Below are 18,295 nucleotides of genomic sequence, written 5' to 3'. Positions count from 1 at the left end.
ACTAGTTCCTTTTAAGGAGTTATTTTCTCCACTTAGGTTTTCTGTCTTCTTATCCATTTGCCCAATTTTCCTTTTTAAGGAGTTGTTCTCTTCAGTGAATTTGTTTTCATATTTTTAAAATCATTGGCCAATTTTTCTTCTACCTCTCTAATTTGGCTTTTAAAATCCTTCTTGAGCTCTTGCAAGAATACTTTTTGGGCTTGAGACCAGTTCATATTTACTTTTGAGGTTTCAATGAGTACAGTGTCAATGCTGTCCTCTCTCAAGTTTGTATTTTGGTCTTTGTCCCCATTATAAGATTCTGTGGTCTTTGCTTTTCTGATTTGCTTCTTGCTCATGATGATTGCCTTTTTCCTGGCTTTTATAGTGGATCTCTCCTTCTGAGGTATAGAGGGCTCTGTCCCACTGTCCCACGTTTCTTGTGCCAAGAACTTGAGGCTTTGTGTGTTGTGGCCTCTGGTTCTTTCAGCTAGAAAGTAGAGTGCTTCAGCTTACCTGTTGCTGATCTGCTGGTGTGTGCCAAGGCCAAGGCCAGGTGAAGTCTTTCTGAGTTTCCCAGGGGTTATACTGAAGCTCACTGCGTGAGGTTGGGGAGGGGGAGAGGTCATCTGGCCACACTAGTTCTCCTTCCCTAGGTCTGCCCTAGAGCACAGGCAAGCTCAGTGGCTGGTGAATTCCCACCTGTGTTGGTGTCTGCCCAATTCCTCTGGCTGTACTAAGGCACGCCTGGGCTCCTGGTGTTGGCACTTACGGGCTCCATCCCCCTGGGGCTCAGGATCTTTTCCTGCTCTGGCTTGCTGGGACTTCCAGTCCTGCCCTGGTCCTTTTCAGCCACAACCAGAGGTGCTCTTCTTGTCCATCTCTCTAGCCTCTCAAGCTGAGACGCTGCAGTGCCCCTTCTGCTGATCCCATTATTACACAATTTTTCCTGGGAAAATATTCTCTGGATTTTTCAAGGTCAACAAAGGGAGGGGAGAGCACTTACAGATCAGTCTGCCATCTTAGCTCCCTGAAGTTCCTGTGATGACTTACGAACATTTAATCTGCGGGCTGGTACTCTCAGGAGCAGCTGCTGCTGTTACCTGGGGCCCTGCATTTCTCTCTCGCTCAGTTCTGCTGGACTCGTTCCTGTGCTGATATGTTTGAGAATCTGCACTGCTGTTTCTGCTTCAGTCTGCCCTGGCAGTTCCTGCTTCATTCCACTATGGTGGAGTCTGTGCTGGTGCAGCCTGGGTTCTCTGTACTCCTTCACCCCTGTGTAACAGATCCTTCCCATAGACCTTCCTGGCTGTCCTGGAATAGAAATCTGCCACACTCTGTCTCCTAATGGATTCTGCCACTCTAAAATTTGTTCAGATTCTCTTTTTATAGGTATCTGAAGGAATTTGTGGTAGGGCTCAGGTGAGTCCATGCTCTTCTGCCATCTTGGATCCACCCCTGATTAGTTCTTAAAGGAATATGCACTTTTAGTATCTAGTACGCAGGTGTTTTCGGAAAATAACCCAAGGCGGGCCTACATGGAGGTGTGGTTTTAGGCCTGAAATGTCACTAAGTCTGCTAAGGGTCAGGACTGACTAACTAATACCCAGGCTGCTCTCATCAATGTCTTGTTAGACAAGATAAATTAAGGGAGTATACATATGTCTAAGTCTAGGATACATATGATTGGTCAATGAGTAGTAAATGTCATTATGACCCAGTACACAACCAGTTTAGCCAGTACACAGCTGGTTCAAACTAATAAATTCTACAGGTGCATCTGGCTCTTGACAAGAGAGATAAAGGTTTTGCTAGAGTAGGCTGTTCTGGAGCTGGAGAGAAACTGCCAGGGACAGTGTTTTGAAGCTATGGAGAAATGTGATTTTGAGAGAGAAATGTCATTTTAGAATTGGGTTCCATGCACAGTCACCCAAGTACCCTATCACCCCCAACACACACACACACACACACACACACACACACACACATACACACACACACACATACACACACGTATACATGCACATGTACACATATCTTGCAAGAACTTCTATAAGGAATTTCTACTGGGGTCATAGTGAATTCTGAGCCAGACTTTAGTATGACACTCTAATTCTGAAACAACCATGAAAGTATATGCTTTTTCTAATAGTGATATTTTTAGATCCTATTCTTCTTGAATGCTGTATTAGATCAGCCTTCCTTAAATGTTACTTTTATTGTGGTATGTGGTAACATGTACTTAAAAGAGCCCTGGATTAGAAGCTAGGCTACCTGAGTTCTAATTCCAAGGCTCCCATCAATGAGACAAGTCACCTATCCTCTCCATACCTTGGGTTTCTTCATCTTCAAAATGAGGGAGTTGGACTAGATAACCTGTAAGGTTCTTTAGAGTTCTAAAATTCTGTAGTCAGTCAATAAGTATTAAGTACCTACTGTGTGCCAAGCTGAGTACTGTAAATACAAAGAAAGGAAAAAGATAGATCCTACTCTTAAATAGCTCACAGACTGATGGAGGAGACAGCATGCAAACAACTACAAAGTTGTATAAAGGATAAATTGGAGCCAATCAACAATGGAAAGACACTAGAATTAAGAGGGAATAATAAAGGCTTCTTGTGAAAGGTGAGATTTTAGCTAGGAATTGAAGGAAGCCAGGAAGCAGAGACGAGGAGGGAGAGAATTAGAGGCAGGAGAGACAACCAGTGAAAATGCCCAGAGTCTGGAGATGGAGTGTCTTGTGTGAGGGACAGCAAGGACGCCAGCGTCACTGGATTACAGTGTACATGGCAGAGTGTAAGGTTAAGTTTGGACATGTTGAGTTTAAGAGGTTTACAAGAACATCTAGTTCAATAGGTTAATAGGCAGTAGGAGATGTGAGACTAGAGATCAGCAGAAAGGTTAGGGCTGGATAATTAGATTTGAGAATTATTAACAAACAGATGATAATTGAATCCATGAGAACTAAGGAAATCACTGAGTGGAATAGCATAGGGGAAGAAGAGTAGACAGCCCAGGACAAAGACACTCTCAGTTAGTGGGCATGACACAGAAGAAGATCCAGCAAAAGAGACTAAGAAGGGCATAGGCAGAGAACCAGGAGAAAACAGTGTCAGGAAAACAGAAAGAGAAGTGAATATTCAGGAAAAAGAGAGTGATCGCCAATGTCAAAGGCTGCAGAGAGCTTATGAAGGGTAAGACTGAGGAAAGATCATTGTGAGGGTAGATAATGGGTCACATAAAGATTTTTAAGGAGGGAGAGACATGGGCATGTGTGTAGGTAACAGAGAGGCAGCCAGGAGACAGGTATAAATTGCAGATAAGTGTAGAACAGAGTAGAGATGATAAATAGGGCAGTTTGTTGGAGAAGACAGGATGGAATGGAGTGGGATCACTTGTACATGTAGAGAGGTTTGCTTGGCAAAGAGAAGGCTCACCTCTTGTGAGACAAGCATGAAAGAAGAGACAGTCATTCCCGGAATTATTCAGTGAACTTTAGTGGATTGAAGTTCTTCCTAATTTGGCCCTCACCCACCTCTCCAATTTTTATGCCCTTCTGTTTTTCCTCCTATAGACCAGCCATGCTGGCCTTCTTGCTTTTTATCACACATGATATTTCTCATTTTGTCATGTTTGACCTGATTATCCTTTGTTCCTGAAATACATGTCCTCTCTATCTCTGCCTGTTGGAATCCCTTTTTTCTTTCAAAACAAGCAACACCTATATGAACTTAAGGGAGTTGAGGAGGTTGGTGAACCAGGAAGCCAAGGATATGAGGGAACATCAGCACATAAATTGAAATCCCCAAATACCAGGGTGGGGATTGTAGAAGAGAGACAATTTCAGGTCAGCTTAATTAACTGCTGAACTCTTGGAGAGTTTATTGGCTTGTTGAGAACCCTAAGATCTCTGCATGGAGTAAAATATCCAAATAAAATGAGCTTCAGAGGAAGAGAGGTTGCTGAATAATGGTGGCTGGCAGAGAGATTCTGAACATAGCAAGAAATATGTCTGCCCTTCTGTGTCCCAGGGCAAGAGTGAGGAAGATAATGTCCAGTGCTAGAGGTGGAAACTCAAAGTCCAGGGATGCTACATGGCTCCTACACACTAAGGCTATGAAAGTGTCATTTCCACTGTACCTGAGGTTATAGCTTCCTTCCCAGAAACCTTCAATAGTACTCCATTCCTTGTAAAACAAAATAACAGACTCCTTAGTTGAGCATTTTTTCCTCTCCTGTTTCATATTACTGCACTCTTTCTAGTCATAGAGTACCTGGATACATCATTCTCTTTTCACTTCTGCCTTTCAGAATCTGTCTCTTCCAAGGCTCAGCTGTGGTACATTTTATTTTCTTCCATTTAACTTTCCATCAAATTTTTTCCTGCTCAAATTTTCCTAAAACATTTTGGAATTCACCTTTGAGAATTTTTTTAAAAAAAACAGCAGATGAGAAATAGCCTTGGGGGAGAGAGCCAGTGAAGTGGCATAGAGCAATGTCTTGTGTTTGAGAAGTAGCAAACAGGCCCTTGTATCTGGATTACAGAGAAGTGAAAAGTTAAGAAGGTACTAGGGAGCCACTGGAGTTCATTGAGCGGGAGCAGTGACATGGTTGGGAAGATCACTTTGGCAACTGAATGAAGGGTGGATTGGAGTGGCAAGAAACTTGAGTCAAGGAGACCAGTTAGAAGGCTATTGCAATAGGCCAGATGAAAGGAAGTATGTGCTTGGAAAGGCAGTGTGAGTGCAAACAAGGGGATGTATATGCAAGATATTGGAAAGTTAGAAATCACAACATATTTAGCCTCAAGAATCAAGTCGATCTGGGTTCAAGCCCTGGGTTCAATTCCTTCATATTGCATGTAGGGGTTTCCAACATCTCCACTAAATTTTGCCGATGAAGATTGGACAAGTCACTTAATCTTTCTGAATCCCAGGAAGTTCTCTAAGATTTTATTTACTAAAAGAGAAGGGGAACAAGCGTTTGTTAAGTACTAAATGTGTGCTGGAACTGTGCTAAGTGCTTTACAATTATGTCATTTTATCCTTACAACATCCTGGGAGGTCAGTAGTGTTATTATCAGCCTTTTACAAATGAGAAAACTGAGGCATACAGAAGTTAAGGGACTTGCCTAGGGACACACAACTAGTAAATGTCTGAGGTTGGATATGAACTTAGATGGTTTTCCTGGTTCCAGGTCCAGTGCTCTATCTGCTGTGCCACCTAGCTGCCTCCTAAGTTACAAATAGTTGCAAATGCATAAGTCATTTATGTAGTTGTTTTTGTGCCCACTCCCAGGTTGGTTTATAAGTTCTTAAATGACAAATTTCTTTGTATCCTTCTGAAGGATGTAGAACTCGGTAGCCATTCGTTACTTATTTATTGATACATGAATGATAATAATGATACTCTTTATGTAAAATATTCTTAACTAATAAATTGGTAAGTCTGCCCAGATATTTATGCAAAGAAAGATAAGGGTTGTTGTCACCATTTTATCAGTTGACAGGCTGAGACAAGGAGAATTGAAATTACTTGGCATATTTATTTCTGTTAAATATTACAAGTAATACTCTTTTTGTGCTCTTTTATCCCAGACTTTCTTTCCAACACAGGTCTCCATTTCAGTCCTGCTTCTTAACTATCCTATGACCAAAGTCTATTTCTGGTTTTTTGGTGGAGATAAGAGATGACTGTATTCTAAAGAGAATTGTTCAAAGATACCAAATGTTGTATGTTGTGTAACACTTTATATTGCATATTCACAGACTGTTGCCTGCTCCCCTCAAGGATGCAGTGGAAGTTTCAACGTGGAGAAGGTGCTACACAATGCAAGAAGTGAACTCTGCTCTCAGTAAAATCCAGCTTGTGGGCTATTCTCAGAAAATTGTGAGTGCTCATTTGACTTCAGTGATTTATGAGCAGCTAAAATCCATAATGTTTTTCTGGAGCTATACAGAACCTTTCGTTTCCCTTCCTTGAAGCCTCTAAATCCCTAGAGACCCCACTCTGGTGCATAAAAAGTGAATAGGTAGAGCACAGTTTGACAGCTAGTGGATCATTTGTCACTTTCTCCTGTCCTCCAAGGGCAGAACTCAAAGTTATTTGGTAGTGGCTTCCCCTTCCTGTAACTGTCCAATTTCTTAGTTGCTGTAAGGGAGGAAATGGGCCTTTCCTGTCCCTTATGTTCTTCCCTAGGACCTGCTCCCATTTGATGATATATAGAAGAGTATCTCTTCCTGTCCCCCTCAGGGCAATGGAGATTTCCTTAGAAATTTTGGAAAAACAAATTGGAAGTGTTGAGCATAACAAAAAGCACTGGAAAAATCTGTCAGAAATTTCTTTGAACCAGTGACTCAAGTGACCACAGCCTTCCCATATCCCTCCCCAATTTTACCAAGAGTCAACCCTGAAGCAACATTTTAAAAGTATTGGTATTTCTTCCATCTTTTAAAGGATCACCATTTTCATTCATTGTATCCTTAGTCTTTATGTGCATAGCAGATGCAAATGGACTAAAGCTGACCCTGTGGCCTTTACTATTTTTCTGGCTAGTTTATTTTGAAATGTTTCATTGTGAGTGAGAGAAAATGTAGGTCCATATAGTATGGTTTTTAGCTTCAAAAATAATTTATGTTGCTTTGCAGGAGCTTTTCGGTGCAGTACAGGTGACTCCCCTTAGCTCTGGCTATGCACTTGGAAGTTCCAACTGGATTATTCAGTCGCATTATGAGAAAGTATCCTATGTTTCCGGTTCTTCCTTGCTTACTACACATCCCCAGGTATTTTCTCTCTTCTTCCTGAAAACTCAAGTTGTAAAAGTTATTTAACTCAATAATTAATGGCTTTGGTTGGTTACAGAGCACCAGCTATACTGTGTGAGCTCTTCCCATCTTCCAGTTTTACAAATGCTTTTTATGCAAAGTAGGCTGTTCAGACTAGAACCAAATTTGGGCAGAGATCTGCGCTAAATAGCCAAGTACATTCAGCAAAAATATGAAAACAAAAATAGTATTTTTTATCATAAGCATTAATTATCTTCACAGTATATTTCTACTGTATATTAAAATATATAATATAGACATGTATGTATATCACATAATTACATGCATTATGTAATACATATATGTATATAATAATTTACATGTATATAAGTATACACAGTATATTTATAAATATTATTTACAAAAGATTTGGTATTTATTATTGTTACTATAGCTATATGAAGCACAAACTGCATTGAGAACTGAGATACTTAAAAGGGAAAAAAGAGATTCTAGTATTTTGGGTGGATATTCCATGAAGGATTTAGGGAAATACATAGACAGAAATCAAATAGGATAAAAAGATATAATCAGGTTACCCAAGATAAGTAGGGAAATAGTAAGAGATTACTTTGTTAACCTTGATGAGTTGAAGTTATCAGGCATGAATGAATTATATCCAAAGGTGCTAAAAGAATTGTCATTAACGGTTCAGTGCCACCTTAGAAGTATCAGTCTAGTGGAATGTCCCAGGAATCTATGCTTGACCCGATACTTCATCTTTCATATTTTTGTTTTATTATTTTTAATATTTCATATTTTTACAAATTACTTGTATAAAAGACATAGATGACTTGCTTATCAACTTTACAGAGGCTGGTAGGCAACAAACATTTCTTAAGTGTCTACTGTGTGTCAGACACTAAGCACTATGGTAGAAATAGTAGCCAAAAGAGAGACAGTACTTGTTCTCTAAGAGCTTACATACTAATGGGGAAAGAAAACACATAAAAAGGAGCTAAAAAGGGAGGAGGTATCCCTGTGAGGGCACAGTGGTGAAGTCTGGAGATTCAGAAGCACAGCCAGAAGGGGAATGAAGCATGGCCCACCTGGGCCCATCCCTAAAATGGAGGCCACTGGAAGGAACTTGTCAAGTGGAGCATGATGGAGTGATGTGATATCTTTATAGATGACATAAAGCTGTGAGGGATAGTTTTTGCACTAATTGAAAGTTGGAATACATAAATACTTTGACAGGTCAGAACCTTGAACTCTAGCTAGTAAGATGAAAATACGGATAAATATGAAGTCTCAGGTTCAAGAAAATCAGTGCCACAGGTACAAAATGGGGAAGGCATGGCAGGAATCAGTTAATCATCAAACATTTATTAAGAATTTACTACGTGCCAAGCACTTGGTCAAACACCAAACATATCAAAACAGCCACTGCCTTCCACTTAACTACTGTTAGCCTCAGTGTCCTCATCCTTAAAATGAAGAATGTAGCTCCTGCTTCACCACGTTGTTGTCAGGATCAACTGAGATAATATATGTAAGTCACTCCGCAGACTTTGAGGTTCTATATAAATGTTAGCAATTCTCATATCTAGTCAGTTATGAAGTCTTGACTATTCCACGTCTTTCATATATCTACCCCATTTTATTCAGGCACATACAGCCATACATTTCTGCTCAGAAAGCTACCATGGGCCTCTAGAATAAAGTACAAAATCTTTTATTTGGCATTTAAAGCCCTTCAGAATTTGGCTACAGTTTATTAGCCTTCCAGGTTGATTATACATTACTCCCATTTACACACACTGTGTGTTCTGGCTAAACTGACCTTCCCGGTGTTTCCCATACACAACATGTCATCTCTCACCCGTGTACCTTTGCACAGATTTGTTTCTGCTCTGTGCCTGCCATGCACCATCTCCTTTCTTGTGCCAGCTGGAATCCCCAGCTTTCTTCAAAGTTCAGTTCAAGTGCCTCCTCCTACTGAAGTCCTTCTTATCCCCTCAGATGCTAGTAGCTCCCTTCAAAATTACTTTGTATACATTGTGTATTTCCTTACATGCAGTCACATCATTTCTTCCCCAGTAAAATGTGAGCACTTTGAGGGCAGAAATGGCTGTTTTTGTTTCTCTGTCTGTGGTACCTAACACAATGCCTGGCATATAGTCAATGCTCAGTAACTGCTTGTTGAGTGTAATAATAATAGCTAGCATTCATATACAGTACAATAAATAACACCAGCTATGTGCCAGACACTGTGCTAAGTACTAGTACTAAGTACAAATAAGAAAAAGAAAGACAGTTCCCTGCCCTCAAGGAGCTCACAATCTTTTTTCTAATTATTTTTCTTTATTTGATTAAGTATTTCCCAACTACTTCTAAAAAAAATTTAACAATCATATTTTAGAATTTTCGGTTCCCAATTCTCTCCCACCCCTCCCGTCCTTGAGAAGGCAAGCAACTTGGTATTGATTATACATATGAAGTTATGTAAAACACATTTCTATATTAAACTTGTTGCGAATAAAAACAATAAAAATACAGTTTTTTAAAAACTATGCTTCAGTCCACATCCCGAATTCACCAGCTCTCAGGGAACTTACAGTCTAATGGATAAAGAAAACATGCCAAATCTAAGCTATACAGCTGGTAGAAAATGAAGCACTGACTGGGGTGCTGAGCCCTCTTTAGTAAGGCGGGGCTGTGAGAGTTTTTTGCTCCTGCCTCTAGCCCCAGTCAGAGGAGCAGAGACAACTGAGGATGCTGAAGAGATGTGAGCATCAGAAATTAGGCATTGTCCTTGATGATTTCCCCAGTGATGAACTTAGATAGTGCTTGAAGGATTGCAGAGTGCTTGATACATTATCTCGTTTGATCTTTGTATATATATTTCCTTTTAGAAAGTTTTCAAACAAAGATAACACCCATACTCATTAGCTCACTTCCTCACTTCATCATGTTTTAGTAAAGATTTCTACAAAGTTTTACAGTTGCTGCTGTTGACATCTGTTTTGAGAACTACCAGACAATCCCTGCCAAAATGAAGTCTACAAAGAAGTGACAAAGTGTGCTGAGAGTTTAACTGCAGTTCTCAAAGGTCACATTTCTAACGCCAGCATTGCAGTCTCTCTGCGGACAAGCAGAGGACTTTGAAAGCCAGACAGAACAGTTTTGATTTCATGTGCTTGAAAATAAGTAGCCTCTTAAGCTTTTAGAGAAGGGGGATTTATATACTGAAATTTGTACTTTTAGGAGGTAATTTGGGAGTGATATGCAATATGGATCGGTGGAGTTAAGTATAGACCAGGTACAGGAGGCTGCTGCAGTAAGCTGGTATAATGTGAAAAGGCTCCAAACTGGGAACTCCAGCTGTAACAATGGAGAGAAAATTATTATTTGTACTTCAGAGGAAAAAGTGTGAGAACTTGTTAAAAGAAAGAGAAAAAAGCGTCAGAGATGAATAGGTATATAGACGAGAAACATTGAGATAGAGATTATTAGGAAAAGATGATGAGTTTGGTTGTTAACTCTATTGTGATTGTGAATAATCCAAATCAAAGTATATCGTTGGCAAGTACAGATAGTAATCTGGAGATTACTATGAAAACAGACCTAAAGAAGTAAATTTTAGAGTTACCAGCATAGAGGAAATAGGTGAAGCCATGGAAAAGCTCTTGAGAAATTTTGTAAATGTAGAAGTGTATAAGCCTTTACATAATGCCTCCAGATTCCAAGGAAGATGAGGGGATATCAACAGAAACAAAAGAATGGCTAGAATTGGAGGATAATCTGAAAAGTGCAGTGTTTATGGGCAGCCAGGTGGGCAGCCAGGTGGCACAATGGATAGAACACATGGCCAGGAGTCAGGAAGAACTGGGTTCAAATTCAGCCTCAGATATTTATTAGCTTTGTGACCCTGGGCAAGTCACTTAACACTGTGTTTGTCTCAGTTTCCTCATCTCTAAAATGAGATGGAAAAGGAAATGACAAACCACTCCGGTATCTTTGCCAAGAAAACCCCAAATGGAGTAATGAAGTCTGACATGAATGAAACAATTGAACAATAAAAACAGTGTTTACGGAAGCCAAGAGAAGAGTGTTTCAAGAAAATATTTATTAATTGCTTTCTAGGTACTCCTAATATACAGAAAAAAATGAAATAGACCCCCACCCTTGAAGACCCTATGTTCCACTGTAACACAAGCATAAAGTAGTGTCACAGGATCATATATTTAAAGCTGAAAGGGACTTTGGAGGTCAGTTAGTACAATCCCCATTTTTTCAATGAGGAAAGTTAAGCCCAGAGATTTCTCTGAGGTCACACAGGTAGTAAGAAGCAGGGTCTGAACCCATGTCCTCTGACTACCAGGTCTAACAAGAATTAAAAAGGAATTTCAGGAGGGAGAAGATGCTTATAATTTGGCAAATTGGGAAAGGCCTCAAAGGAGAAAGCTTGTGAGCTGTTCTTTAAAGGAAGCTAGGGATTCTGTGAGGCAGAGATGAAGAATGGGTGGGTACATTGCACACATAGAGGACCACTTGTACAAGAGGCATATATAGCTGTGAAGAGGGGAGGAGGGGTATGTGAAATAAGACCACAAAGGTAAATGGGAACCAGACTGTAGAGGATTTTAAATGCCAGACTGATATACTTTGACCTTATCCTAGAGGAAATAGGGAGCCACTGAAGATCTTTTAGTATGCAGATGACATGGTCAGATTACTGTTTTAGAAATCTTCATTTGGCAGCTCTGTGGAGAATGGATTAGAGAGGGAAATTACTGTAAGCTGGAAAAAATAGAAAAAGTGGTTTCTGCATAACAACCTATCTGTGGGAAAGTATCCATTTGTATAAATACAGATCAGCCTTGCCGAAGCTAGAAGAAAATGAGAGATGATAGACAGACAGCCAGAATGCTCCACTAATGTCCGTGCAATAGCAGGGACCACGAGGAAGGCTTCCACCATGTTAGAAGGACTTCCCACGACAATTATAAGGGAGAACATAAACAAGTATTGCACTTTCTACAATATCCTTAACATTGCCTCAACATTTGGGAGTTGATCAGTGCTTTGGTTTGTTTGTTTTTTGTTTTTTGTTTTTTTGCTTTATTCATTGACAAGTGGTGAACTATTATAGTTTAATTTTATACACTGGTCCTGTATCTGAAAACAGATTTCCTTTCACTTGAGTATTTGCATAAAATGTCCCTGTGTGAAGCACTTGGTGAGTGTTCATTTGATACCATTAATATATCCATTTGCCTTTTGGTGATAAAGTGGAGAATTTGAGGTAACAGCTTGCTTTGGAAAGTGGCATTAAAAGCCTTTTCTTTTTTCTATAAGCCTCTTTCTTTATATCATCACTGGAAATTAGATGTTTCAATGTTATGGAAGCTGAAATTATGCCTGTCTGGTATAACCTAATCACATACATTATCACTATCCAAGGAAGTGTTATTTTATTGCAGTATTAGCATTTATCTGTTTATTTTTCACTTACAAGCATTTAATTTTCACAGGAAGGTAATACTGCAGGCTAAACCTGGGAAGGTTAATGTTCCTTTCAGATTCAGGTTTATATCTTGTCATCTGTTTACTGTCATAACAAGACATTTAGTGCTGTCATTCTTGTTCCTCCTTTGCCACTCACTCTATCGCCACTAACTGATACACTTTCACATCAGATTTCTCCTTTGCCTTCTTTTCCTTCTCTGTATGATGTGGAAATATGTTTAACGGCCTATATCAGATCAGCCTTGCCCAAACAAAGCACTGTTATGGTCTTTCCAAAGCTCTGTCTAGGAAATTCTGCTTCAAAAGAACCAATCATAAGAGAACCAGTCATACCGTACTGGGAGTAATCCAGGTTCCTGCAATTGGCCTCCATATTGGAGTTTGGCACCTTACCCACCAGGCCTGAGACCAGTCAGTCTCCACCATTCACCTCAAACCACATACACAAGGACCTAGACTCTCATTTTAATGCTCAAGGAATTTATTCCCCTTTTCAACCATCCATTTAATGGCAGAAGATGGGGAGATAATCATTCTTTTGAAGGGACACTTTGTGTCACCCAAGCATTTGACAGTGTGTCATAATAACTTTATAGAAAGATGGTAAACAAAAACTCAGAAGAGTAGAGTATTCACTTTCCAGAGAAAGTGAGAGATTTAAGAAGGGAAGGACATTATCAAGACTGTCAAATGTGATAGAAGGGTCAGGGAGGATGAAGAATGAGAAAAGGCTATTGGATTTGGTTATAAACCTTTGACCTTTGAGAGAATACTCTAAATAGAGTGATGCAGCCAAAAGTCATTTTGTAAGCATTTTAAGAGCTTGGATAGGATACCTTGTGGGATGTGTGTTCATCCTTTGTTGCCAAAGAAGACCATGACATCAGAAAAATCATGACATGACTTGCACCTGACTTCGTTTTAAGTGAGGGAGGGCTGTGCAGGTCACCAGCCTCACTTCTCCTCCAGAGCCATCTGAATCCAGTGACCAGATATTCATCAGGATGACTGGAGATGACCCAGGAGGAGGCAATTGGGGTTAAGTGATTTGCCCAAGATCACACAGCCAGTGAGTGCCAAGTGTCTGAGGTGAGATTTGAACTCAGGTCCTCCTGATTCCTGCACTGGTGCTCTATCCACTGCACCACCTAGCTGCCCAGCTTGTGGGATATTGGAGCAGTGGAGTAAGTGGGTGTCAACTATTCTTGAAAATGTTGATAAATATCCATTAAGTATCTACTATGTTCAGGGCACGATGCTAGGTGCCAGGTATAAAAAGACAGAAATGAAACAGTTACTTCCCTCAGGGAGGTAAAATTCTTTTAGGAGATTCAGCATGTATGTATATAAGGATATACGAAATAAATACACTGTAATGGGGAGTGGGATGAAGAAAGCCTTCCTTCGTGTAGGTGGCACTTGAATTGAACACTGAAAAATATTAGGAATCTTAAGGGACTGATAGGAGGAGAAGAGGGAGTTCCAAGGCCTGGGGGGCAACAAATACAAAGATCCAGAGATAGGAAATATTAAGGAATTTAGCCAGTAGCGAAAAGATTGACTTTTGAAAAAGGAGATGACTGAAGAAGCAATGTTCCTGATGTAGGCACAGAGTCGGAGGTTATCAGTGGAAAGGAAAAAGGCCTCCTCATTCTCTGAGACACAACTGGCATTTTTTATGAAGAAGACTATTTTCTCAGTCATCATTCTGCCTTCCATACCACTAAAGCATCCCTGAGATGATTATAAGCTGTTTCTCTTTCACTGAAATCTCTTATCTCTTAACCTAGCCTTTCTTTCTTTTTCTGCTACTTTTTTGTGTGTAAAAAATTATTTGTTAAAATTCCTGAATTTACTGGTTTTTGTTCTCTTTCAGCCCATGGACCAAGCCTCTCTCAAAAACAGTGATGTCCTCATTCTCACAGGACTCACCCAGATCCCAACAGCAAATCCTGATGGCATGGTAGGAGAGTTTTGCAGCAATTTGGGTATGTAGCCATGAAAAAAATCTCAGAATAGATGTTTTTAAATACTTGAAGGAATGAATGAATGGAGCATTTATTAAAGTCTTACTGTATCAAAAGCATTGTGCTAAGTCCTAGGGGTACAAATAAAAAGGGCTCCTTTCCAAGTCGGATGGAAAAGCCCCATGGTTCTTAAGGTACCAGCTGCAAAACATATGTTAATGCCCCTTCTTTAATATCATTTTCACTGATAAGAGTCATAAGAGATGTTGAACCATTTGGTGCTTCTAAGGACTTTGATGACAACTTTCTGTTCTGGATCTTCAGTAGCTGTGGCTGAAGTAGGAGCAGTTGCTAGGCTGCATTCCATAGAGGCTGCTTCCCAGGGTGAGGTCTGAGGGCAATGGACCAGAAACATTGTTATCCACAAACCTTTTTTTTTCCCCCCAATAACCTGGGCTGTCCCTGTCAAGGAGTAAGGGAACTGGTTGTGGTAGTGGTAGTGATTTGACTTGCCTGACATATACACTGCCTTATATCTCCCAAAGTACCTCACTGCTTCAGCTGGGCTGGTTTTCCTGTCTTGTGGGTGGCATTTGTTTGTCAGTTGGTGAGGAAGACTGACCCCTGCTTACACGAGTTGCTTCTCTGGGTGGTGCTTATGAGGGCTAGACTGGAAGCAGTATAAATATACCTCTATACTTAACCCCTTCCTCTCAGCCCAGTGTTTCCTACATCACATCCATTTGCAGTTTGGAAAAGATATTTATCCACTCTACTTAATTCCATACTTTACCCTTCATCTCCCCTCTAGCCCAAATTCCTAGTCCAAACTCCAAATCTGGAGGTAGAATTTTTAGCATTTTCTATAACAAATTCTGCCATTGTTTGTCCATTTATATAAAGAACAAAAATTATTATTTATTTATGTTGGAGACTTTTTAAAATTGTATTTGGGGGGTATAGGAGATAGGGAATGAGAAATCTACTTTAGCAAACTTGTAGCCTAAGTGGAGTAATACTAGGTCTGAAATCATGACAATGGTATATTTAAAGTGGTTAAGTGATTTTTTTAAAAAGTGTGTGTGTGTGTGTGTGTGTGTGTGTGTGTGCGTGTGTGTGTGTGTGTGTGTGTGTTTTGAGTAACCAGTAGAGCATTACATTGCATTTACTACCCAGAAGGAATTTGATTTATTTTTTTCTGTAACAACAGTTTAAAAATCTGTAAAATTTAGCAATATCTGATACAGATATTAGATTGGTTTCCAGAAAGGTAAGTAGCCTGGATACTGTATCCATAGGAACTTATCAATCTTATCTCTAGGAGGGTAATTGAAATAAAATTCTGTTATATTTGCTTAGCTAATGGCACTTCCCAAAATTACACTTAGCCCTTTTAATCACCACAGACTATGTAGCTCTTAGCCAACACATACCTAACAGAGCTTAGAATCAGAATTAGAACCTAGGACTACCACTTTCAACTTGTGTAACCCTGGGGAAATTAATTAACTTTTCCAGGTCTCAATTTACTCATTGGTAAACTTAGAGACTCCTAAGGTGCCTTCCAGTTCTAAATCTATCATACATTTTCAACTATGAATTAACCTTCTAAACCCCGGGTAGGGAGATTTATTTGACTATTTTATGTTCTATTTTAAAGTAGAATCTTGTGTTTGACATAGTTGAGTGAAAGTTAGTGTAACCAATAAGACTTTCTTGGGTGCCTGTTAACATTCTATAGTACCTAAAAACCGAAGAAGAAGAGAGGAGTGAGAGGAGGAGAGGAAAGAAGTTAGGATGACGTCTAACCACTCTCCAGAAATTTATTGTCCAGTTGAGGATATATGCACTTAGAAGCATAAAGAGTAGCACCAGGCAGAGTACAGGCCAACTTCCCTTTAACCTAGAAGGAGATACCTAGCCTCCCAGGATCTTGCTTTCCTTGGATGATCCTTCCCAATTTGAAATCTATTAGAATTTTAAGCAGGTTCTGTAGCACTTCAGAGAAGGTTGAAATCAATGGGTTGAAATAAACAGACAAAGAATTGAGTCTTCAAGTATGGGGATTATTAATTATTCACATTTATATATCATTTTAAGGTTTGCAGAGCAGGTATTTGAACCTCTATCTCTTGACTCCAAGTTGAGCATTGTTCTCAATACACCTCAGTATTATAGTACACTGCCTTTCCCTGTTATAGGCAAAAGAGAAAAGAAAAGTCATTCCATTTAGGCAGCATGACCAAAGTTGGGAATATGCATAGGGTATATGTGAACCTTGAAGAGATCGGTCTGGCTGCAGCAGGAGCCTGTGTTTGAGAATAGTGGGCGATCAAAGTATATAAACTAGATGGTGCCAGATTATATAAGAGCATTTAAAGGCAGTCAAGTAGTCACCAGGCATTTATTGCGTCCCAGCCACTGTGCTAAGCACTGAGGATACAAAGAAAGGTAAAGGGCAATCCCTGTTTCCATGGAGCTTACAATCCCATTGGGGAAAAAATGTGAACAGCTGTACAAACAAATGATATACAGGATAAAATGGAGATGATCAAACAGAGGTAAGACTGTGACATTAAAAGAGATTAGGAAAAGCTTCTTGTAGAAGGTTGCATTGTAGTGGGACTTGAAAGAAACCAGAAAGTAGAGAAGAGAGTATTGCAAGCATGAGGGCTAGCTGGTTGAAAATGTCTGGAGATTAATTGTCCTATTTGAGCAACAGTGAGGAAGTCAATATCTCTGCATCATGGTGTGCTTGAGGAGAATAAGATATAAGAAAACTGGAAAGGTAGGAGGGGGCCAAGTTAGGAAGGGCTTTAAACCTCCAATAGGCTTTGATATTTCCTCTAGGACTGATAAGGAGCCACTGAAGTTTATTAAAGGCAGGAACATGGGAGGATGATACAGTCAAAACTTTGTTTTAGGAAAATAATTTTGACAGCTGAGTAAAGGGAAAAATGGAGTGGGGAGAAACTTTAAGCAGAGAGACCAATTAGCAAGCTATTGTAGTAGTCCAAGAGTAAGATGAGGAGGACATAGACTGGTGGCAGTGTCAGAGAGGAGTGAACATTCATAGAGACAGGCAGCATAGGCAAAATTGACAAGATTTCAAGGTGTGAGCCTTACTAGTAATAGGGAATTGGGGGTGTGGGTAGTAAGAACAAATTAAGGTCTTTTTGAGAATGGGAGAGATATGGGCATGTTTATAGGCAGCAAGGAAGAAGCCAATAGATGGGGAGAGATTGAACATAAGCAACAAAGTGAGGATAATGGAAGCAACAATCCATTGGAGAAGACAGAATAGAATGGAATCACTTGTGTGGGTAAATGTGTTTGCCTTGGCAAGGAGAAGGGCCACTTCTTCATTTGAGGTGCGAGTAATGGAGAGAGATAGTGTAGAAGGCATCTGAGTGGGGGAGAGAAGAAGGAGCGCTTGGCAAACAGTTTCCGTTCTCAACTGAGAGGATGTAGGGAAGGGGAGCCATGAGAAGTTTGAGAAGGGGTGAAGAGGTTTTGGAAAACTGCTGTGGTATAAGATAGGGAGTTACTTAGGGAGGTGTAAAAGGATTGCTTTCCAGAAGCAAGGTCCTAGCTGAACTTATATAACAAATTTGTAATGGACCAAGTCAGTTTAATTTTATGATTTTCTCCAGCTTTATTCTGCAGCATATTAGTAGGAGTAAAGGGAATGGATGTTGAAAGTAATCCATCTCTGAAATTTGGCAAGGTAAGATCAGCAATAATATTAGGGGGCAAGAAAGAAGAAAACAGTGTAAAGCTGAACTGTTTCACCAGGAGATCAAGATGGAGAGTGGAGGAATGTCTATCCAATGCAAGGGTTTTGACCTGGGAAAGAACTAAAGGGTAGTGGGATTGGAGGTTGTGTTGCAAAGAACAGGTTTTGAAGTTGCAAGGCAGAGGGAAAGATGAAATGACAACAAATTATGATCAGATGAAAGAGTATCAGAGTCCATGAACGTGGAAGCGGAGCATTTGTGTGTGCTGGCAAGTAGAATATTTGTGGGTTACCATCTCTGAAGGTAGCCGAATGGG

General features: G+C 39.9%; 1 protein-coding gene across 5 annotated transcripts in view; it reads left to right on the top strand.

Annotated features, from left to right (window-relative positions):
• INTS9 (integrator complex subunit 9) overlaps window positions 1-18,295 on the top strand; it is a 138,690-nt gene that overhangs the window by 68,241 nt on the left and 52,154 nt on the right. For all 5 annotated transcript variants that reach the window (XM_072634815.1, XM_072634813.1, XM_072634814.1 and 2 more), the window contains 3 exons: window positions 5,748-5,868; window positions 6,627-6,761; window positions 14,152-14,263. In XM_072634815.1, coding sequence (XP_072490916.1) covers window positions 5,748-5,868; window positions 6,627-6,761; window positions 14,152-14,263 — 368 coding nt within the window. The remainder of the gene's footprint in view (window positions 1-5,747; window positions 5,869-6,626; window positions 6,762-14,151; window positions 14,264-18,295) is intronic.

Source organism: Notamacropus eugenii, chromosome 1 (assembly GCF_028372415.1).
Source record: "Notamacropus eugenii isolate mMacEug1 chromosome 1, mMacEug1.pri_v2, whole genome shotgun sequence".
Taxonomy (NCBI): Eukaryota; Metazoa; Chordata; class Mammalia; order Diprotodontia; family Macropodidae; genus Notamacropus; species Notamacropus eugenii.
Note: the sequence above shows the minus strand (reverse complement) of the source record. Positions and strands in the feature narration are given on the sequence as shown.